The following is a 24770-nucleotide window of genomic DNA, read 5'->3' as shown; positions in this document are numbered from 1 at the left end:
AGGTGGCTCACAGCCATCTGTAATGAGCTCTTGTGCCCTCTTCTGGCTTGCAGACATACACACAGACAAAATATTGTATTGTATTGTATACATAACAAATAAACATTTAAAAAAAAGAAAGAGCATGCATTATACTCTGTTCAAAGTCATCATTATCACCAAGAGACATGTATGCTTGAGCCCTTCTGTGGGTTTAGTTTTGTGGTGGGGGTTTGCTGCATATCCCAATTAGACCTTGAACTTGTGATCAGGCTCTCCTGCTGTAATTACAGGCATTCATCCTAACGTCTGGGTACTGGCAAACTCATATCTGATCATATATTAATTATAATTCATGCTACATTGAATTAGAATAGAATTGAATATGTGATTTCTCACCTGCCCTAGTGTCTAAGTCTCATTTATCACTACCAAAATGTGGAAAAATCCCAAGTGAATAAAGTGGTTTCAAAAGATTGATTTCTGATTCCCATGAAATGAGTAATTCTTCATTTCTAGATGTTTTGGGTAGTGATGTGCTACTACTGGTATGCTAGCATAGTTTTAACTTCTAGATATTAGAAATTTCTAATCCATTACTAATTCTTAATTAGTATGGAGTGATTAGTGTAACATGGACCACAGATCAGCATCTGTCTGCCTGTATATGGATTAGATACTGAATTGGATATTTGAAAAGAAGTATAACAACAAACGAACAAATGTAGGAACCACTATATGGGGCTCACAAAGGCAAATTCTTCACTGTCTGACTCTAAAGACTGTTCTAACTCTAAACAAACCATGGATAAAATGGACACAACTCAGATATACAATTAGCTATTCTTTATTTTGGTAATTCCACCCTTAGGTATTTGAACAGTAGTATTCTTTTAGTCTACCATGTTATGCATTTCCTAACTTAGAGACAGGCTATGCTATGTAGTCACGGCTGGCTGGGAATTTATCTGTAGCCCAGGACTGCCTTGAAGTCAAGACAGCCCCACCGTGGCCTTCACAATGTTGTCACCTGGATTTTAATATGCCTTTTGATTGAAAACAGTGCTAAAATTTTTGAAGAATTTAGGGTAAAATTTGTCACATCTTCTCAAGTTATTATTTTTCCTCACAACTCTTCATTAGTGGATTCTTTGATTACTTACTAAATTGATACATCAAATACAAACACCTGGGGAGATAGCATGCTACCTTATTTATGTGTAGATTAATGGCAGGCTCTGTACTAGGTAATTTTTTCCTATTATTTTATCTTCATGTGAATACACACAACTTAGGCCCTGCTCCCTGCTACTGACCTGCACAGAGATCCACCTGCCTCTGCCTCCCAAGTGCTGGAATTAAAGTCTTGTGCCACCATTGCCAAGCCCATATTGCATTTTTTATTATTGATTGTGCTCTGTTTTATTTTATCTTATTCATTTATTTAGGTTTGGCTATTTCATGTAAATAAAGAGAAGTATAAAATCTAGAAGGGTTACATTATCATTTAAATTCTTAGTGCAAGTGTTACAACTCTGGAGGGAAAGTACCCTGTTGGGAAGTCGGGCTATACCTACAGCTGTGAAAAGAAATTATCCTGGGTATCTAGAGCTGAGCAGAAAGGTGCGCTGACTGTTGGGAATGCAGGCTATACCTGACACTGTGGGGGGAAGGTATCTTGGATATCTACAGCTCTGAAGAGAATGGTACCCTGACTATTGGTAGTCAGGCTATAAATACAACATGGAAGGAAAGGTATATGTAATACTTAAAGCTGACTGTGTCAGGAATCCAGGCTATACCTGGAACTGTGTTCAAGTAGGGGAGGTCTCCAGTGGATGTAGCAATCCTGCTTCTCTCCAAAACAGAGCCATTACAGCTGGGCTCTTGTCCACTGTTGAGAGAGCTTCCCAGCAGAGATGTCATTGCTACACTGCTCCACTCTCCAGGGGAAATTCCTAGCAGTGTGTCTATCGCTTCTCTGCTCTGTTACAATATTGAGTTTCCCAGGAGAGATGTCCACTCTTCTCAGCTATGGACCAAGTTTTTACTTCTCTGCTTCACTCAACTAAGGGGAAAACACCTACAGAAACATAGCAGTCAGCTCTGGCTCTACAAAAGTCTTGCTACTTCTGCTCTTCAGGGTGGGAACTGCTCAGATTTCAGTCCATGAGCTTGAACAAGCTCAGTGATTGTTTGCTTTTGTGCTCAAGGATTTGTTAGTTTAACTGCCCAGACACTGGTTGGTTTCATGTTCAGTTGATTAGGGATGGAGTGTGTTTCTTTGGCTCTGGTTTCAGGGTCAGAGTGTGTTTCTTTGACTGGCCCTTTTATCCCACACAATGGCTTCATAAACTCATTTTTAAAAATTGTTTGCAAGGGAAACAATGTAAAATTGGACATCGTGAAAGTTGAACAGATTGTTGACACTGTCAACATATTTTCTACAAAATATTCTTGTGTAACTGAATGCAAGTGTGTTGAATAAAGATCTTACCAAATACTTTATAATAAGCCCTTGGTATTTTTACAGGTATTCTAAAGACTATTGTGAGATGCACAGACTTCAAGAGTTTGACTGCACTCAAAAAGTTTTACTCCTACATACAATGCAAAGCTTTACCACACCAACTATATTTTTAGGACTCCCTGTAGTATGACTCCTCTCACGATTTTGAAGACTACTGACACATAAAAGCTTCAGCACACTGATTACATTCATTGAGTTTCTCTCCATTACATGTTCTTTTATGTGTTTGATGATTACTGGGGTGAGCAAAGGATTTACCACATTGTTTACAATCACAGGGTTTCCCTCCAATATGTTGTTTTATTTGTTTAGGGATGATTGTGTTTTACAAAGGCTTTATCATAGTGATTACATTCAGAGTTTGTCCGCACCATGTCTTCTTTTATGCATTCTAAGATACGTATGACATGAAAAGGTTTTGCTACATTGATAACATTCATAGCGTTTCTCTCCCAGTATGTGTTCTTCTATGTCTTTGGAGGTGACTGTGGCCTGAAAAGGCTTTACCACATTGATTGCATTCATAGGGTTTCTCTCCAGTATGTGTTCTTTTATGTGCATGAAGATTATCATGACGAGCAAATGCTTTACCACAATGATTGCATTCATAGGGTTTCTCTCCTGTATGTGTTCTTTTATGCCTTCGAAGACTACCTTGTGATATAAAGGCTTTACCACACTGATTACATTCATAGGGTTTAGCTTCAGTATGTGTTCTTTTATGTATTTGAAGACACCTATGACGTGAAAAGGCTTTACCACATTGATTACATTCGTAGGGTTTCTCTAAAGTATGTGTTTTTTTATGCCTTTGAAGACTACCTTGTGATATAAAGGCTTTACCACATTGATTACATTCATAGGGTTTCTCTCCAGAATGAGTTCTTTTATGCCTTCGAAGACTACCTTGTGATATAAAGGCTTCACCGCATTGATTACATTCATAGGGTTTCTCTCCAGTATGTGTTCTTTTATGTATTTGAAGATACCTATGACATGAAAAGGCTTTCCTACATTGATTACATTCATAGGGTTTCTCTCCAGTATGTGTTCTTTTATGTGTTTGAAGATGACTGGGGTAAGAAAAGGCTTTACTACATTGATTGCATTTATAGGGTTTCTCTCCAGTATGTCTGCTTTTATGTATTTTAAGATAGCTATGATGAGAAAAGGCTTTACCACATTGATTACATTCGTAGGGTTTCTCTCCAGTATGTCTTCTTCTATGTGCTCGGAGGTGACTGTGGTCTGAAAAGGCTTTACCGCATTGATTGCATTGATAGGGTTTTACTCCGGTATGTGTTCTTTTATGTATTTGAAGAGTAATTTGTTGTGCAAAGGCTTTACCACATTGATTGCATTTATAGGGTTTCTCTCCAGTATGTGTTCTTTTATGTGTTTGAAGATGACTGGGGTGAGAAAAGGCTTTACCACATTGATTACATTCATAGGGTTTCTCTCCAGTATGTGTTCTTTTATGTGCATGAAGATTATCATGACGAGCAAATGCTTTACCACAATGATTGCATTCATAGGGTTTCTCTCCTGTATGTGTTCTTTTATGCCTTTGAAGACTACCTTGTGATATAAAGGCTTTATCACAATGATTACATTCATAGGGTTTCTCTCCAGTATGTGTTCTTTTATGTATTTGAAGACACCTATGACGTGAAAAGGCTTTACCACATTGATTACATTCGTAGGGTTTCTCTCCAGTATGTGTTTTTTTATGCCTTTGAAGACCACCTTGTGATATAAAGGCTTTACCACATTGATTACATTGATAGCGTTTCTCTCCAGTATGTGTTCTTTTATGCATTTGAGGATTCCTACCATGTGCAAAGGCATTCCCATATTGGCTAGATTTATAGGGTTTCTCTCCAGCATGTGTTCGTTCATGCCTTTGAACATGACTGTCATATGTAAAGGCTTTAACACACTGATTATAAACATAAGGATTCTCTCCAGTATGACTTCTTTCATGCCTGCAAGGATAATTGGCACACATAAAACCTTTGCCACATTCAAAACACTGTTGAATCAATATATCTCATGAATAAATTTTACAATTTGGTCCAACTGTAAAGATAAAATCTAAGATTTTATCACTGTGTTTATACTCATGTTGTTCCCCTTTATTAAGGGTTGTTTTGCATCTTTGAAGATTCCTGTGATGGTAAGATCCATTGTTACATGGTTCACATATACAAAATTTTTTTAGATTTATTTATTTATCATATATACATCATTCTGCTTTCATGTATACCTGCATGGCAGAAGAGGGCACCAGATCTTATTACAGATGGTTGTGAGCCACCATGTGGTTGCTGGGAATTGAACTCAGGACCTCTGGAAGAACAGCCAGTGCTCTTAACCACTGAGCCACCTCTCCAGCCCCCAGAATATTTTTATATGAAATTTTACACATATTTCAAAAGAACTGCAAAAACTGAGAGCTTCACCACTCATTTCATTTATAAATTATCCTATACTTTTGACTCATACTCTGTTTGTTAAGTCACCTAGGACAAACAGAAGTTTTTACATAGTCCTAGTAATCATAGGCCTTTTCTACAGTGTGAATTTGTTGATGTATTAACAATCAAGCTGGAAAACCGAATACTTGTATACTTGAATCAAATTCAAGAAGTATACTCAATGTGGCAACTGCTACATAACTTCTAATTGTTCTCAGAGAGAAGAGTATTATGCCTGCCCATAACCCTATACTCCTATGACTTATATCCACAGTGACATATGAAGAATAGCAAATAAAAGGCCTCCATATTGGATTCACACAGTCTGACTTTCTGTTTCTCACAGACATGTGATACAGGGATTAAGATGTCTCCATAACAACAGCACCTTGACTCTTGGCCCTAACTGTAGCTCTCACTATACACAGCACAGGAACAACAAGTGTATTAGTAACACTAGCTTTACAATGGGCTGTATGTATATTAGAAAGTTTTGGAGATATACTTATCACCTATTCAACATGTATACCTTTTGTAATAGAGTAGTATGAAACTAAATAGATTGGGGCAGTTCTACAGCATGGATATCATAGAACTATGATTCAAATGGTGATATATGTTAAGGCATTGTTTCCTTGTCTTCTTTCTTAGAAGAATGCCTTGCAAATACAATTCACCTACCTGAAATTGAGGCACATGATTTTGTGAGAATTTAATAATGTTCAATGTACATAAATTTATGTTCGTTTACACTGTTGCTTTTGTTTACAACTTCCAGGACACATTACAATTTCTTCAGAGGCACATTTGTATCATCTTGCACATGATAATTACCTTCCATGTCTTTGAGAACTTTGACAGTGTTCCTCAATATTATGGTCCTCCCAACTGTATCCTAAAATATAACCAGAAAATGTATGCTATATTATTGAAAATTGTGCAAACTTTAATTTACTATTTTCAGTGAACCTTACAATCATGCCTGCTTTATTCACCTCACTTTTCTTTCCCAATCAAATTGCAGAAAAACACCAAAATCCAATTAAGAGTTCTCCCCTTATTATAAAACATAAAATAAAAAACAGTCTTACCTATGGTAGTGAGGTTTCTGTAGGTCTCCAGCATTACATCTTTGTAGAGATTCTTCTGGAAAGGATCCAGCAAAATCCACTCTTCCCAAGTAAAGTCAACATGCACATCATCATAGGTCACTGCATTCTGAAATATCCCACACATGTGTACAACAGAAAGCATGATACTGACAACACTGTAAATGCATAGTTCTTTGACAGTATACTCATATAATTGTGGTGTTCCTCATACTTATTCCATGATATAGACAGTATAAGTTAATCTCCAAGTCACTTTAGAAGAAAACTGAATAGGAGGTTCACCTCTGTCATTTCTGTACACTGCGAATGAGATATCACCTTGCAAGAGAAATGACTATAAAAAATGGAGAAAGAAACAGATCAACAAAAGGAAACAAATCAACAATTCAGAGTACACATGAATAAAAGTGTACAATTCCTAACTACAAAATAGAAAAATAAGAAGGGCAAGCTGAGTGTATTGGCTCACACCATTAACCCCTACACTCAGAATTTCCAGAGGTGAATACCAACCTAGTTTATGCAATCAGTTCCAGGACAGTCAGAAGTACATATTAAGGCCCTGCTTCCAGGGGAAGAGATATATCAGCAGTTAAGAACACTGGCTATTCTTCAAGAAGTCCTGAGTTCAAATCTCAGTAACCACATGGTGGCTCGCAACAATTCATAGTGGGATCGAGTGCCCTCTTCTGGCTTGAGTGCCCTCTTCTGGCTTGCAGGGATACATGCAGACAGAATATTGTATATATAATAAACAAACCTTAAAAGTAAAGATCCTGGCGGGCATAGGCAGTAGTAACATACACCTTTAATCCCAGCACTTGGGAGGCAGAAGCAGGCCGATCTTTTAAGTTTGAGGCCAACCTGTTCTGCAAGAGCTAGTTTCAGGACAGGCTCCAGAGTTATAGAGAAACCCTGTCTTGAAAAACCAATGAATAATAAATAAACAAACAAATAAAGACCCTATTTCCCATGCAAAAATAGTCAAAGAAACAAACAAACAAAAAACAGAAAGAGATTTTCTTTTAGTGATGTCTTTACAGAGTTATGTATTCACTCCAGTTCTGTATTCGCCTTCTAGAAACCTGAACTACCCCAAATTAAACTGTAACATCAATGAGATTTTATTAAATGGCACTGCATGTTGTGGAGGCCCAAAAAGGTGAGCCTATTTCCACCTTGTCTGGTGGTCAAAGAGTTTGGAGGTTGTTCAAAATGGTTGACAAGTGTAGCTACATGTCCCGACTCAGGATGTGTTATCTTGGTTCTTTTGACATTAAAATTGCTCATACAAGAAGACCCATTCCATCCTCATAGATGGTCAAGTTATTCAAACCTGGGGAGTTGTTACCTTCAGGATATTTGGTCTAGGGTAGCTTCATGGCCTAAACAGAATGCTAATGACTTGGTGCCTCAAAGTTTTGAAGCAATTCCTTTCTCAAGTTGTCATTTATATCACGTTTAAAAAGTCTTTCGTTGCCTTATGGAAAATTAAACACGGATGATTTCAGTATTCACAGGAACACGTCCCGGGACTTTTCTTTGGTTTCTGTTTTATTATTTTTTACAAGTCTTAGTATTCTTTACTTTCTAAATCCCCAGGCCCCTACCCTGGCAAGAAGTGGTTTTCTCAAGACTTGTCCCCAACAGCATGTTTGAACAGTTACAAAAGGACAGATGAAAACATTAGCAATACAAATGTGGAGCATAAATAACCAGCATAGTGCAGAAGAGAACACTCAGTAGCAGGGAGGTCTTGCTGGTCTTGCATACAGGTGGGCTCACTTGCCAGTACCTACTTGGGGGATCACAACTATCCATCATTCCGTTTTGCAGTAAGGACACTTGCTTGTTCCTGGCTGTTTAGCCCCAAAATAATCACACAGAAACTATATTAATTAAAATACTGCTTGGTCCATCAGCTCTAGCTTCTTATTGGCTAAGTCTTACATATTAATTTAACCCATCTCCAGTAATCTGTGCATGTCCACGAGGTTGTGGCCTACCAGCAAAGTTTCAGCACATCTGTCTCCAGCAGCAGCTCCATGACTTCTCCTTGACTCTGCCTCCTTCTCCCAACATTCAGTTTAGTTTTCCCTGCCTACCTCAGTTCTGTCCTGCTATAGGTCCAAAGTAGTTTCATTATTCATTAATGATAATCACAGCATACAGAAGAGAACACCACATCACTTCCCTTTTCTGTTTAAATAAGAAAGGTTTTAACTTCAACATAGAAAAATTACATATAACAAAACAGGTATCAAGCAAGAATTACAGTTACAATATTTATGTCCACTTTATCTTTAATCATATCTAAGGAAAAACTATAATAATAGCTATCTATTTTAAAATTCCATCAAAGACTCCTGAAGGATATAATATTACCTAAGTAAACAGGAAGTACATTGTAAGCAACTTCCAAAACTCTAGAATTCACAGAGACATCTCACTGCGTGGACAGTTACCCAAAGTTCTTCTGTACTGTTGGGGCATCCATCTTCAGCCTACTGGCCCATAGCATCTGGCAGACTTTTCCACAAAGAAGGAAATTTCAAAGACAGTTCCACTTATATTGGCAGTTTTTCAGTCACTTTCTTCCGTGTCTCCAGAATGTACAGCATACCATCAAGCAGTCCAAGCAAGAGCAGTTTCTTGCCCAAATGGCTAATATACTCCTTAAGGAGCTCCTACGATGCCCATCCTCCTCTTGAAGCAATTGGTGCTGCAAGGAACAGATGTATCTTACTGTCATGAAAAGCCCTAAGTTCTTAAAGCATTTTAAATGCCATATTCTGTAGTCTTTGAAAGGTTTGACGAATACCTATCTATTTGAAATATATCTCTGTGCATCTAGAAACCTAATATGACTACAAGCTTGACTATTATAGATGGGTATCTATTAACCAGTATTTCTTAATTATATATTACATTTTTAAATGAGCTTCACAAACATAATACCTTAATCAACATAAAAAAGGCATAAACACAGTATAACAAAATTGACCTTGAATTTGTATCAATAAACCAAGATCCATACCCATGTAAATCTCTATAGCATATCCCCCTTCAAATGTAAACAATATTTAGGAATTTGGGCATAGTACCCTCCGAACTGCTTCCTGCTGTTTATTGGGTGTAGTAATTTTTTGAGGGGTGGTCAAAGTGACCTGTCAGGGGTTCTTGATCCTTCAAGCCATATTAGTCTGGAAGCAATCCACAGGTTTTCATCTTCTGTGTTGTTGCGGGAGCTCTTTCCACTCCTTCAGCCAATCGCTGCTGAGTTACCAGCCCACTGGGGCGTGGTCTCTCTCTCTTTAAAAAAGCAGTAGCTGTCCTCCACTCGCTCTTTGGCTTACGGCTCCGTTTCCGGCTCCATGGCTCCATTCCTGTTCGCACGGAGGGGCTGTTGTCTGGGATGGTAATCTGTAAGTTTTTTCCCCTTTGAATAAATAACCATTCCATTAATCATAATTCCAAACTGGTGTGGGATTGTCTGTGACTTACGCCTTCATCTGGCACACCACGTTTGTTTGTAGAACCCCTCCTCCCCCCCACTCAACTTCTTGCTGCCAGCTCGGCTAGTCACAAGTTCTCCCTCAGCTGCGGCCTGTGCCCTGTGTGTGGCATCAGCAGTTCAATTAAACCCCACGCCTCCCAAGCTCCACAGGCTCAGGACAGTCTTTGTCTGCCTGGTTTGCTCTTTTCTGAGTTGTTTTTAAATTTCCCTTGTACGTGCGGTGCTTTAGTGGCGTGAATCAGAACGACTCGGTCACGTGGAGGCATACACGGCTTCCGGGTTGCTCTTTTCTACCCATGGATTCTGGGTTTCTGGTTCTGTGTATGGAATTGATTTAATTGAATTTTCTTTATGGATCAACTTATATTTCCTAGTTTTTAACAAATACTAAGGTGGACACTGAAACAGGACCCTGTTTCCGTCACCTTTGCAGTGGTTCAAGTCACGACAAGGCAACAGTGCCATCTACTAGACAAGGGGTAATATGGCAGTTTTTGTTTCCAACGCCAATTTTACTGTTTTCTTTATTAATGCAATGGATTATGTCATGCAAGGTTTATATGACTCTGGGGATACACTAATTTACTTGTTACTAGGTTTCAGTTTTCTTTTCAATATTTTATCATTAAGAAAGATATGATTTTTATGGACTAATAATGAACAACTAGTTGAAAGGATTAAAATTATTGAAAATCAGGGGTTATCTGAACAAGAGGATACTATAATAGACAAAATTGACTCCATGTCCAAGGGTACTAGGAAGTTACCTGAAAGGGTTCAGGCTGTTGAATTTGACGTTCAGATGTTACCACAAAGTTTTGATTAGGTAACAGATCGAATGTACCTCCAGAATGGGAACCAAAAAACTGATACCTTAGTGAAATTCCTAGAAACACGAGTAGGTCAGGAGATTCAGGATTTAAGAGAGACAACAATAAAAAAGATTAGAAATGATTGAAGAAATTATTGGAGCTGGTGAACAGAGTAAAAAGGCACAAGGACAGGATACAATGCTGCCACCAGCTGATAGAACTGGCTTACCCATGGTTCTAACAACATACCCTGTAATGTATTCTGACAAAGGGTCAACTTCTAAAGGCTCAAAGGGAGTTAAAGAAGCTAGATGGACACCAATAGCAATGAATGATTTAAAAGAAATTAAGCAAGCTGTCGTTAATTATGGTTTGCACTCTGCATTTGTTAAGGAAATGATAAGGACTTGGGCTTCTAATGTCAGAGCTACCCCCCATAATTTCTCTCAGCTAGTGTCTGCAGTATCAGATGATGGACCTTCCTTGATGTTTGGAATTTATTCCAGAGAATAATCCAAACATATGGAACAGCAAGGAAGAGCAAAAGGTGTGGAGGTTTCCCAAGATCAAAATCTTGGTGTAGGAGCATATGCTGATCCACAGGTCCAAGCTCTTTATGACGAAGAAGTGCTGTCCTTATGTCACAAAGCAGCCTTGAATGCTTTGAATAGAATACAAGATCCAGCAAAAAGGGTCGAATCATATACCAGGGTTAGACAGGGACAGAGAGAACCCTTCACTGACTTTGTACAAAGATTAATTAAGGCTCGGGACATAGGGGTAACAGACCCAGAAGCTAGACGAATACTTCTTGAATCTCTAACTTTTGAAAATGCAAATACTGAATGTAAAAAAATAATTGGGCCTTTAAGATCTAGATCAGCACCAATGGAGGAATGGATACAGCATACAATGAATGTTGAGACGTTTAGCTATAATGATGAATCCTGGGTAGGAGAAGCGATTTCCAAAGCTATGAGGAGACATCAAACTACCAGGTGTTTTAATTGTGGTAAATTAGGACATCTGAATAGGGATTGCAGGCAAAGAAATTCTAGGAATAATATCTCCTCTGGGAATGACAAAAGTAGGAGACCGCAGCCTTCAGGTATATGTAGGAGATGCGGTAAAGGCCAACATTGGTCCAACGAATGCAGGTCAACAACAGACAGACAAGGCAACCCGATACCATCGGGAAATTCCTTGAGGGGCCTCTCGCAGGCCCCCAAGCCAAAAGTGGCCCAGTCATTCCCAGTTACAGTGGAAAATGTGTCTCACCAAGAAAATTGAAAACTCCAATGTCTGCCGTAAAAAGTAATACTGGTCTAAATGATGAATTACATGTGAAGAATGAGTCAAAAAATTCAGGAGGACAGAGTAAACGTATATTTTGGCAAACTTCTATTAACGATCAAAGACCAAAGCTAAGAGTCTGTACAAATGGCATTTTTATTGAAGGCACATGTGGATAGGGTCAATCCGAATCTTAGTTCCATCTTAGTCATACTGCCTTCCAGAATTTCTCCTACAGGGACTTTAATGCAGAGGGAAGATATTATTTTAGAGTGGATATTTATACCTCATAAACCAAGTAAAAAATTAAAAACTTATGTAGAAAAGGTCTCTGAATTAATTATAAAAGGTAAACTGAGACTTTCTCAACTAGCAGGTATAGACCCAGCAGAAATTATAGTGCCTTTTACTACTGAGGAAATGAGAAAGTTATGGGAAGATAATGAACCATGGCAAAGAGCTTGTACTAATTTTTTGGGAGAAATTAACAGCAACTATCCCAAAAGTGATAGACTTAACCTTATAAAGAGAACTTCTTGAATTCTTCCTAGAATTGTACGTGATGCTCCAATAACTGGAGCCTGGACATTTTATACCGATGCAAATAAATCAGTGAAAGCAGGTTATACATCGGAAGAATTGAGTAAGGTGGAAAAAAGCCCTTATAATTCTGTCCAGAAGGCAGAATTATATGCCATTCTTATGGTGTTAAGGGATTTTAAAGAACCTCTTAATATACTTACAGATTCACAATATGCAGAAAGAGGTATCTCGCATATTGAAACCGCTGAATTCATACCAGATGACAGAGTTGACTTCATTGTTTATCAAGGTACAGGACATGATTAGGAATAGGCTTTGTCCAATGTACAGAACACACATCCGGTCCCAAACTGGTCTGCCTGGCCCTCTAGCACAAGGTAACGCTGAAATTGACCAATTATTGATTGGAAGTGTTCTGCAGGCCTCAGAATTTCATAAAAAACATCATGTCAATAGTAAAGGCTTAAAGAAAGAGTTTTCCATTACATGGCAACAAGCTAAGGACATTATAAAGAGATGTCCTACTTGTTCTTTCTAACACCGTTGCTTGCAGGGAGTAACCCAAGGAATGAAATCTGGCAGATGGATGTGTTCCATTTTATGGAATTTGGTAGATTAAAATATGTACACCACACCATAGACACGTATTCAGGTTTTCAATGGGCAACTGCCCTGAGCACAGAAAAGGCTGATTCGGTAATCACACATTTATTGGAAGTTATGGCCATCATGGGTATACCTGCACAAATAAAGACAGACAATGGTCCAGCATATGTATCTAAGAAAATGAAATGCTTCTTTGCTTATTATAATATAAAACATGTTACAGGTATACCAAATAATCCCACAGGTCAGGCTGTTATAGAAACATCAAATCGTACTATAAAGAATATGCTAAACAAACAGAAAGGGACGAAAGGTACCCCCAGAAATAGATTGCATAATGCTTTATTAACCTTGAATTTTCTTAATGCTAATGAGAAAGGAACAACAGCAGCAGAGAGGCATTGGATAATGGAAAAAACTTCTGAACTAAACCAACCTGTTTATTTCAAAGACGTGCTGACCTGTCAATGGAAGCTAGGAGATGTGCTACGTTGGGGAAGGGGTTTTGCTCGTTTCCACAGGAGAAGAAAAATTGTGGATACCATCAAAATTAATAAAGGTTCGATTTGAAGAGGAGAAACCTCCTGGAAAGGAGAAATGACAGCTCATCTACAATGATGATATTCATACAGTTGGTAAGAAAAATATATAGAATGGGGGCAGGGATCTGTTCTTATCTCCACAGGAAAACACTGATCTTTGAAAAGTGCAAGGGACCCTGGATATTTGAATACTGACAGATGGAAAATAATGGCCCAGTAGGGACTATCAAGAAAACTGAATAGGTTCTGTAAGTAAAATATACTAAATCATATTTCTAAATTTATAGAGCTGGTTTTAGAGTTGGACTCTGGCTCAGTCCCTCTCTAATTCCAAGCCTGTTGTTAAAAAAAAAAAACCCAGAGTTTCTGTCTCATGTCAAGAGCCATGATATGGGACAGAAAGAAATACGAGTTTAGAAAACATCTTTACTTTTCTTCATATCTATCATACCTTTCATTAAATATATCTATCATGTCTTTCACTGAATATATGTATGTCTGTATATGTCTATATGATTAATGTTTAAGTTTTCCACAATGAACAATGAGTTCTTCCTGCAGTGACATTTGAAGTTTCCAGGAAGAAGATGGGGCTCCATAACAACAACTCCACCTGGTTGAGATGACATCATGATACTGATAGCGCTACAACAAGACCTGTTTTGGGTATCAGCTGCACAAGACGGTTCCAACGTGGTTAGCTGAGATGGTGCACATCTTGTACAACATTCTGGCCAGACCTCCACAAAATACTCAGAGACTGTTTGCAATTTTAAAAGACATTGATCTTGAAATTTAACCATCATTTTACTTTCGCAGGATCCCCCAGAAAGAACGTCGCCCCATGACAGCTGGAAGTAATTCTAGAGAATCCCAGTAAAGTTTGTCCTTGGGTTTAGGGACATCATTTAGGGGTTGGTTATAATTAGTATACGGTTGAGGGCTGTTGTCTGGGATGGTAATCTGTAAGTTTTTTCCCCTTTGAATAAATAACCATTCCATTAATCATAATTCCAAACTGGTGTGGCCTGTGACTTACGCCTTCACTCTGCAAAAATCATGGCCTGAACAAGCTCTTCTTGCCCCCTCTTCACCCCAACCTTACAGTATCCACATGATGAGTCTTGTCTTCTCCCAGGCCTAGCCAACTTATGGTTCTAAGAAAGGGAAACTAGGAGCAGCCAGCAATACGATTTGTGTAAGGAAAGAGAAAAGCAAGGAGAGCAGGTAGCACATAGGCTCCTGCGGTCAAGCCCAGAATTATACAGCAAACAATCCACTGGCCTTGCCAAAAGTGGGTTAAATTCTCCCTGACCTTGCCAAAAAGGAGAATTTGTTCATGCTATTTCCAACCCTTGTCCCACAAAGAAGTCACATGGCTCCCGGAACAGGGGTTTCAGGACAATATCTCTTAGTCATTTCAGGTGTCAGCCGCTGCTCCCTGTCATGCCATTATCAGAAATGAATATAGACAAGCATGATATGAGAGCCTGACAGATCTTTTTAAATTTGAGCCTGTTTGGTCTACAAAGTGAGTATGATAGTAAGAAATGTCTAAGTAGCACACACATATACACACACAAACACAGGCACATAAATATAGCTGAATATAATTTTGCATTGTTTGAGACAAGATCTCATTAGAAAGCTCCAGTTGGCCTAGAACTCACAATGGATATACTGAATATTTTAAAACAAATTCCAGTAAACATTTCATTCTATGCCATTGGCTCATTATTCAAAGCCTGGCAGTTTTCTACACAAGAGGGAGCTTATAACAACTTTCTTTATATTCACTTATATTTCAAGAGAACTGGAAGTGGGAGAATTTCATAATCTTTATGTTCTTAGGTTGTTTTTCTCCATCCAATCATTCTATGAAATCAATATCAATTTTTTTGAACTTTTTCTAATTTAGAAACATTTTAACTAACGAATTGTAAATGGAGGTGTTTGGAAGTTTTGCTTCAATGCTAAGACTCCAACTATAGAAGCTGAAACAATGCTTACCAAAGAAAATATTCCACCTGCCAGCAAATCAAGGAGTTTTGAAGAATACTTTTCTAAAATAGGTAGAAATTTTCCAATTACTGTATTGGAATTGTTGGGAAACTACTCTCTTTTAAATTTTCCTGGGGTGAAAAATAAAAGGAGGCTGTTGGTTCACAGGTATAGTACTATGTGCTATACTATCAACACAATGAGTTAATAGTTGTTATTGTTGTTTAACATGAACTAAAGGATGACTATATGTGATCACTAGATTTTTCTACTAATAACACATGAGGGGCAACTATGCAAGCCTATGAGCAATATGATTGTATCAGAGGTTTATTAGCAGTGATTCTCATATTATTTTCTCTCTAATGAATAATAAAACTTGTACAGCCTTTTTAGAGTTTCTATTGCTGTGAAGAGATACCATGACCATGGCAACTCTTATAAAGGGAAAACAATTCATTTGGGCAGCATACGTTTTCAGAGATTTAGTACATTATCATCACGGTGCCACGTGGTAGCACGCAGGAAGTCACGATGCTGGGGACATTGTACATCTTGACCCACAGGCAACATGAAGAGAGATGAGACTGGGTGTGGCTGAGCATATATGAGACCTCAAAATCATCACAACAATAGAAACCCTAGCTAAGACACCATGTCTGGTTGGTATCTATGAGAGACCTCGTCTTTTCTAAAGGAAAATGGAAGACAGGGAGGTTTGGGGAAAAGGTGGAGGACTGAGAGGAAATGGTGCAGTTGGGATGAGAGAAGAATAAATAAAACATAAATGAAAGAGCAGAATATGAACAAGCAAAGGAAGATAGAATCCAAGAAAGACAAAAACTCAACAGGGCAAATCCTGTGCCTCTGTCTCAGGCAATGGGGCTTCATTTTCAAAGGGCATAGATAGCTCTATTTCTGCAACTTCTCACAAATCTGTCTTTTGCTACTTCCAATCCCCATACACATTGAGAAATGACAGATGCCTCATAGCTTGGGATCCCCACATCCTGTGGTCTCAAATTCAACCCGCCTTCATCTTCACCACTGCATACAATGAACCCTCACACTCTCCTCACAGAGGGTCCGACTCTGTTGAACACAGATGGGTACAATAATGATGAACTGACCACAGAAGAAGAATCCATCCATAACTTTTAAACTTTGCATCTTTCTTGTTCCCAGAACATAGGAGACCCTGCCAAGTTTGGATGGACCCTACCAAACATGCACAACTGTTGTTGCAGGTTCTGTATGAAGTTCCTTCCTGGGACTAGAAATCACTTTCCTTACTCCTTCCATGAATTAAAGGCTCAGCTGGATGGAGTCTTAGCCTTGGGGCACATTCCTAAACTTCCACTGCAGAGCCAGGGCTTTCTCTTCAATGGGGCCAAACTCCTTGAAAATTCCTGCCTCTTTGCCACCACCTGACTGCCATATGAAACTCCCTACTGCTGTTTTTCTTTACAAAACACAGACTTTTCATTTCTTTCTAAGCCCATTTGTTTTTCACTGTAGAGCTGAGTGAGTCTCAGGAATAACCACCCAACAGAGGCAATATTTCATCTAAGAAATCAGCCCATTACTTTTTAATAACATCTTACTTACTTTTTCAGTACATGGCGAGAATAAGAAAAATTTGGGGCTAAAATATCCCACAAATGACCTCTAGCTACATTTCTCATGGAGTATGATAAGCACTTGTGCTAACTTACCAGGCCAAGGTCACCTAATAGGGCCACAAAGAATGAAGCCAGGCCTTGGATAGGGGAACCACAGCAAGTCAAGGCTGTGACTGATTTATTAACAGCAACCAGACTTTTATGCCTTTATCAGAAACAAAAGATAATGGCAATTTCCAGGATCAATACAATTATACTTGCCATGATATAAGGAAGTTCGAAACTGTACAGGGTACACAAGATTAATCTCTAAAACCAATTGTCCTGTGAAGCTTCCATGCTTCCTTGACTACTAAGGAATCATACAGAAAAACACAAAGGAGTCTGAATGTTTCATTGGCTGGGGGTTGGGGTGCATCAGGAACTGGAAGGTACATTGTGCCTCAGGAGCCATGGACTTTAACCTGGAAATCCTATGAGGCATGTCTTTCAAGGCAGATGGGCCAGGCCATATCCACAGTTCCCTGCAGAGCCTTACCCACTAAAATCCTATACCCTTGAGTTCTACTGTTGGCAATTACTCTCAACACTACAATTTTCCAGGTCCTTCTAGAACAGTTGATGAAGCTCTGTGAACAGCTTTCTACGGTTTTACCATCTAGAGTCCTAATACCTTCAACATTCCCCCAGATCTCAACATTCACGACGGGTCCTTTGCAACAACAAAATCACCTTTGAAGCACCATTTTTTTTTGTTCCAAGTTTCTTCTCCGTGGCCGTCATTAAAGTCTCTAAGCAAAAGCAACTCAGATAATGAACAGGTTTATGTGGTTGATACCCCTAGTTCACAATCCCGCCTGGTGGGAGATTAGGATAAAAACTCAAGCTAATAATTGAAGGCAGCACATGGGAAACATGGTTTCCTGGCTTTCTCTCTTGCTTAGTCACTGTCTCAGGCTCAGCTTTCCCTTTAATCCAGCCCACACCCACTAGCTGAGAGATATTGACAACTCAGTGGAAGAGCCAATTACTAAAGCAGCAAAAACCAAACAAAGATAGCAACAAATGGAGAACACAGAAATGCCAGGAAATGAGACAAGGCAAGCCTCTAAGATCAAATAGAGAAAACTAAAACTGTCTCTCCACAGAAAGTACCCAAGACAATAAAAACTCAAGGAACTCATGACAAGACATTTTATGAATACAAATTTGGTGAAGGTCCATTATTTTCCAGAAAATGAACATAATGAGACTACAATTAATAAAATCAGCAGCACAGATGACACCACTGGCAAAACAAGACACAAACGCAGACCTACAAATATATATGGTGGTCCCTTACACAAGAACGACAAGATCCTAATCAAAATCAAACTCCAAGTAATCACAGCCACCACTCATCCTATGCACTCATTTCTCTCCTTTGCCACTCACACAGAAAAATTTTTGGGGTTGGCGGCTGGAGAGATGGCTCAGTGGTTAAGAGCACTGACTGCTCTTCCAGAGGTCCTGAGTTCAATTCCCAGCAACCCTATGGTGGCTCAAAACCATCTGTAATGTGATCTGATGCACTCTTCTGGCCTGTAGGCATACAGACAGAATATTGTATACATAATAAATATTTTAAAAAACTTGAGTTCGAGGCCAGTTGGTCTACAGAGTGAGTTCCAGAACAGGCTTCAAAGCTACAGAAAAACCCTGTCTCAAAAAATAAAAAATAAATCAACAAATGAAAGGAAAAAAAAGAAATGAAGAAAATTAGTTGGGCAAGGATGTTCCACCAAAATTGGAGATTTGCTGAAGTCTTTTTATGTTTTGGCATTGTAGAAAATAGTTTCTACTACTGAAAGAATCTCATTCTCTTCCAATAAAGGAAAGGATGTCATCTGTTAGGATCACTAAGACACCATTTTGTGTTCTATGCTAGATGACTCCCTGAAGCCAATGAAAAATTTCCCAAATAAAATGCATGATAACAGATTTTGAAAGAATCAGTATGCAGCCAAAGAAAATGGTTTTGCTCTAATTGCTTTATAAGTCACAAGCACTTTTGAAACAAGTTTATTACTGTTTTTTGTGTATTTTTGTGCATGAAGAGAATACTTTCTACATTCATACAGGTGACGCACAAATAGAGATGGTGTCAGATTAAATGGAGCCTCCCAACTTGAGTGTTGGTATCTGAACTAGGGTCATCCCAAAGAAGAGTATGTGCTGAGACACCGCCAAGACACATAATACATTTTATTCAATAAACCAAAAGTCTTTCATAGATTAACAACAACAAGACCAAGAAAGAGACTATGGAGATGATGTAGTTTTTATCTCAAATAATTATTTTGAAAAGTTGAAGCAGGTTTTAGGGCCATAAACTCCAGAGTCCAGGGATCTGTGTAAGATTGCACCAAGGATTGCTCACACCTTTCTCTAAACCTGTGGATCTAAACCTGGAAAATAACAGTCCTGTAAACAGGGTAAGAACTCCTTACAAAGATCCTCTATTTTGGTTAAACTAGTGCAACTGCAGTAATTTGGTTACGCAGATTATTGATTGCCCTGGACTGTGGACCTCCAGAAATGGCCACACAAAATATTTATGAAGCATCTAAAATTGGTAACCTGACCACATTGCTAATATTAACTACTGCCAAAGCAGGAAAGTTGTTCTCTCCTTCCTGCCATTCCCTTTCTGTGCTGTGCCTGCATCAGCTTCAGAGTTCATCAGTGAACTCAGTTCCTGCACACGTCCTTCTTCATCTGTAATTCCCCAGGAAAAGTCAGAGAGGCTGGAGGACACCATTCCCTGGTCTCCTACCCTATTCACTGATCAGCCAAGGCCCAGCCTGGAAGGAGTTGCAGGACTGTCTTCCCACCACTGGGCAGCAGAGGCAGGATTAGGTGTTCAAAGCAATTGGCAACTTCATAGTTCCAGGCAATCCTGGGCTGTAGGAAATACTGCTATCAAGAGAAAGAAATCAATCAATAGCACTTGAGAGAAAAGGAATAAAATTCTTAATAATCACAAAACACTGGAGAACGGAGACAAATGGAGAGAAGACACTAATGTACATAAAGAAAAGGATAAAAACGGTACCAAGTTAAGTAACTTTTTAAAATGATAAAAATAATGCATTTTTAATATAAAAAACTTAGTTATACTGACTTTGAAAAAGAGTAGGCCCTTCCCTAATAGATGGAAGGCCATTACTAAGAGGCAGAGTGATCGTGGCTATATGTACATGTTGGCTGCCGTGATCTGTAACCTGACACACGAGTTCCAGTCAATCATCTGTTTCTCAATCTCTTAGCTGACTTAACTGTGTGAAGCAAACTAAATAGATCTGCGCAGAGAGTTCCCTAATTGCTAATTCAATACTCATTGTCTCAAGGTAACTTTTCCAAATTGTACACCCACCAATCTGGTCTGTCTTCATTCACATGACATGAATTAATACATGCTGTGAAATTACAGATTAACTCCTCCTGCCAGAATCGGATCCTTTTTCATAATAGTGACTCCAGCAGCTGACAGCCTACCATTTCCTCCTTCACCGTACACAATAAACTATTCTCCTATTCTGGCCCGAAGGCTCTACAGGCAAACCATTTTCCTGTAACAGCGAAGGACAGTCGACTCCATGATTCAAAAGGATAATTTTAAAACTCTGAGGTAGCACAGTGATTTAAACTAAGATGTTTGGAGATGTAATATGGAGGACAACAGAGTCATTGCCCTGGAGTGCAGCAGTCTGAAATCAGGGCACCTGTGTCAGTGGAAGAGCGCTCGTCTCAGAAACAGTTTTGTAATGAAGAGTCCAGGAATAAGAAAATAAAAATGTAGATTCCAAAAATAAGAATGTAGAAATAAAGAAATATAAAGTTCTAAGTCTAGGAGAATGAGAACAGACTGTCAGCAGCTTTCTCAGCAGATCAAGGATCATTCATTCACAGTGAGATATTTTCTCAGATGCTTGGGAAGCCTTGGTCATTTTACAACTGGCTGTTTTATTTACAAGGCCAGGTGGTCCCTCTCTACAAATTGGGGGTAGTGTCCTGGCCATCCCTGATAAACGACAGATATGAACTGAGTTAACCTTTAGGAGACAGAGATATGTGACCTCTGGGTTAGACACTGTCTCCTTTATGGGAAACTGGCGCCACCAGAGGAGAGGCATAAGACTCCAGTTTACACCTGGAGGTACCAGGAGACAGTGGACAAATACAATGATTTAATTAATGAGCTCTGATAACGGAGGTTATAAAATATGGCAGTCAGTACCTGAGTTTTACCTTGAGATAATGTGAAAAGCTTTCTGCTATCTCCTAAGTTCTCAGCATAAGAACCAGATAATTCTAATTTATTAAACTTCTAGTATTACTAGCAGTTCCTTTCTGACTAATTGCTAAGGATATCTGTTTTCTCGTAATTAGTGACCTTTGTTGTAATCTCCCCTGAAATATATTTCATAATGGCTGCCTAATTACCTATTGACATTAGTACTCACTCCCCTCTTTAGGGTCTCCCCTGACCAACCCAGGGGTCAGGGAAAGGTTGTAAAAATTCTTTTGTTCAGAGATAATGCCTGGTGTTCCTTCTATAAAAAGTGGGTTCAAAAACGGGTCTGGGGCCACAGCCTAACAAACACCATCTCTGGCTGTGGTCTCAGCTAGCTGATAAGCTTCTGTGCCCCGAGGTGTTTTATTTTTAGTTTTTTTATTTTTAAGTTTGCTTCTGGTTTTCCTAGGATCTGGTTTCTGGAATAAAGTTTGCTTCTGGTTTATTAGACTTGGTGGTGCTCTCATCTTTGCGTGACCCCCCAGGACCCAACTCTAAAAGGCTGGAAATGCAGCTGCACTAGAATTACTCTGTCTTCCCAGGGAGAAATCACTCCACACAATTAGGAGATTAATAGAGAAAAATCTCTGTAATGAGCCTGCACCTATCTCTGTGTAAAGCTCAAAAAGGAGCAGCACAGACAGATTCTGCATTCCACATTTGCTGTCATCCGTAATTTCTCTAAGGGTCATGTGCCAGGCTACACTCTGAACAATTTAGACAGGGACAGGAGACTGCAGGTCCAGTCACCTAGGCAGATGGGAGATTTACACAGCAAAGTCATTATCAGGAATATTTCTGAAGGACACCAGTGTCCTGATGCAGAAGTGACAGAGTCCTGAGGGAAAAAGTGCCAGGGAAGGAGGATGACAGAAAAAGGAGAAGGTGGAAAAGGTAAAAGCTGGGGTGGGGAGGCCTTGCACAAGCTGTGTCTCCTGCCAAGTAGGCTTCTTAAGAAGAAGAGTATCTTGTCTACTACTTTTGGGGGGAAGAGGGGATGGAAAGAAATGGGGAGCTTCTATGAAGTCAGCAGAAGCTACCCGACAATGGGACAAATTCAGGAGGAGGCTGATCCAGCAGTGTTCCAGAAGAAGAACACAGTGTATGTCAAGAATGCTACTGATGAAGCCGAAACTGGCCTTGGGACTGATAACCATAACTCCCTGTGGTGAGAAGAGTGGGGTTCTCAGGATCTGAAGGAACCCTCCACAAAGGCCCAGGTCCCAAACCATTACCAGCTATACATTTTGGGTTTTAGAAGAGTCCTGAGTTCTGGTTTTTATCTCAATACGTCAAAGCCTTAGGTAAAGTAAAGCTCCCAATACCTAGGCACCAGGCAGTCAGTCCCTCATTCAAGAATGTTCCTTCTACTGGCTGGAGAGGTGGCTCCCTGGTCCTGAGTTCAGTTCCCAGCACTCACATGGTGGCTCACAACCATCTGTAATGAGATCTGATGCCCTCTGCTGGCATACAGAAATACATGAAGGCAGAACATTGTACATGTAATAAATAAATCATAAAAAAAAAAGAATGTTCCTTTTCCCTTCCTGAGGGCTAAAGGAAAGCCTTGCGTGACCAGGCCAGTCCTTAACAGGACAGGGTCTTACTTTTCAAATTTTCGTTTCCTGCTGTCAGGTCTCACCCCTGTCTGAACTGTGCTTTTCTCAAGGACAAAACTGGAACTTCAAGGCACACCAGGCCACAGATCAGCTGTGACCCTGTGGTGCTGCCTTAAGCAGCTTGTTAGAATCCTCTTTGAGATGGAAATGGGCCTAGAGGCTGGTTATCAGGCAGGGGTGTCTCCTTTGTAATGGTTTAGAGCCAAATTTCTGGATCATGCTGTTAAAACAGTAAGCTCATTTCTCCCAGGCCTGGTTAGCATATACTTATGTTTGGGGTGATTTAGAAGCAGCCCTCCTGCAGCTAAATTCTACCTTTTGTGACTTACTACCTTGCCAGCATTTTTAAGTCCTTAATATCATCAAATCCTACTCTTAGGACATCACAACAAAGTAGTGGAATGCTATCCGACACACGAGATGCCTTTACAACCTCCACAAAATTAACTGTAAATGAACCTTACATGTAAAGATTAAATGCAAAGTGCTGAACGTCTAGAACATACTAGAGAAACCAGGCCTCTCCGAGTTAGGCAACCCGCCTTCCACAGCTGCACCAAAAGCACAGTGTTGTTGACTCCAAACACGGTCCCGCACACAGCTCCCTGCTCCCATCGTTCTGCATAGGTGCAGCCCACAGAGCACAGTTATTCACAGGACTGTGCCTGGCTCCAGGGAGCAGCAGGGACCACATGGGAGCTCACAGGACACGGAATGTGACTGCAGATTCCCACCCGGCCCTGAGGACCCGCCACGAGGGATCCTGGATCTCTGCATCTGATCTTCCCGACCTGGGGACAGCAGCCCCTCGCTCACCATGTCGTGGTTTCCCCGCTTGTCCATGCTCCTCTCCCAGCTCTCTGCAGCAGCACTGGCAGCACAACACGAGAAATCTCCGGCCCCAGGTCCTCGTGCAGACCTCAGCGAGCACCGCCTCTTCCGGAAGGGCTCCACACGACTTCTGACTGGAAGTTCGGCCTGGGCGCTCTGATTGGTTGGTGAGGTTTGAGTGACAAGAGTCCCTCCCTTCGGGTCCTTAAAGGCAGAGCTCCATAGATTCCTCAGGCTACCTTCCACCCCTGACTCAGACCTCAGACCACGCCTAGCCTGCAGAGATTTGCATTTCAATAACTATAGCCCTTGGCTCCTTTGCAGACTCTGCAAACTCCCTGCACTCCACGGGCATGCTCCCTTCTACCTCCCACTCGCGGTGGGAACAGCTTTCACACCCCTTTCCTCAAGGTGGATTGGAGGGATTCCCTGTCCCACAGGTGGAAGGGTGCCAGTATATTAGCAATTCTAAAGAGAAATTTAAGGACACAAAAGATCTTTGTTCTGTGGCTTTACTAAGAGGTCAGGTGAACTGAAGGTACTTTTTATGTGAAACACAGAGATCCAGAAGAGATGAACAAGAATCCGACAAGAAAAAAAAAAGATCTGTCTCCCACCACAGGGCTGGATGATGGCTCCATTGTTTTCAAAGTTTTCTTCCAGAATTCAGGAGAAACTCTTGATAAATGAATAATAATAAAAAGTGTAGTCTTGGGGTAAATTGAATATTTAGAAAATAATGAAGTTAGGAATATTGTCTTTAGGAGTACTAGCCAGCACTTTGAGTGTTAGGCAGCTCATCTTCATCAATGGGCAGGTGAAAGAGAAACACATGCCTATAGGCCCTTGCTGTGCCTCTTTAAATTATGATGTGCACACACTTTCTTTTCAGTGCAATGCATCAGAAGTTTTGATATGTGTAACGTTCTTTTTTTGGTTGTGATTCAGAA

General features: G+C 39.9%; 2 protein-coding genes across 2 annotated transcripts in view; both read right to left on the bottom strand.

The window, feature by feature from the left end:
* The window catches only part of LOC148118594 (uncharacterized), a 150297-nt gene that overhangs the window by 69457 nt on the left and 56070 nt on the right, over nucleotides 1-24770 (bottom strand).
* Nucleotides 615-23914, bottom strand: LOC148118596 (uncharacterized). Its single transcript, XM_087900572.1, is given in 5 exon segments — nucleotides 615-2962; nucleotides 2964-4494; nucleotides 5821-5881; nucleotides 6078-9537; nucleotides 23806-23914. Coding segments are annotated over 4 exon segments (1854 nt in total). The 5' UTR covers nucleotides 6241-9537; nucleotides 23806-23914; the 3' UTR covers nucleotides 615-2863.

The sequence above is a fragment of the Myodes glareolus genome, chromosome 22 (genome assembly GCF_982192425.1).
Source record: "Myodes glareolus chromosome 22, mMyoGla1.1, whole genome shotgun sequence".
NCBI classification, from domain to species: Eukaryota; Metazoa; Chordata; class Mammalia; order Rodentia; family Cricetidae; genus Myodes; species Myodes glareolus.
The sequence above is the reverse complement of the archived record's forward strand: the minus strand, read 5'-3'. Positions and strand labels throughout refer to the sequence as shown.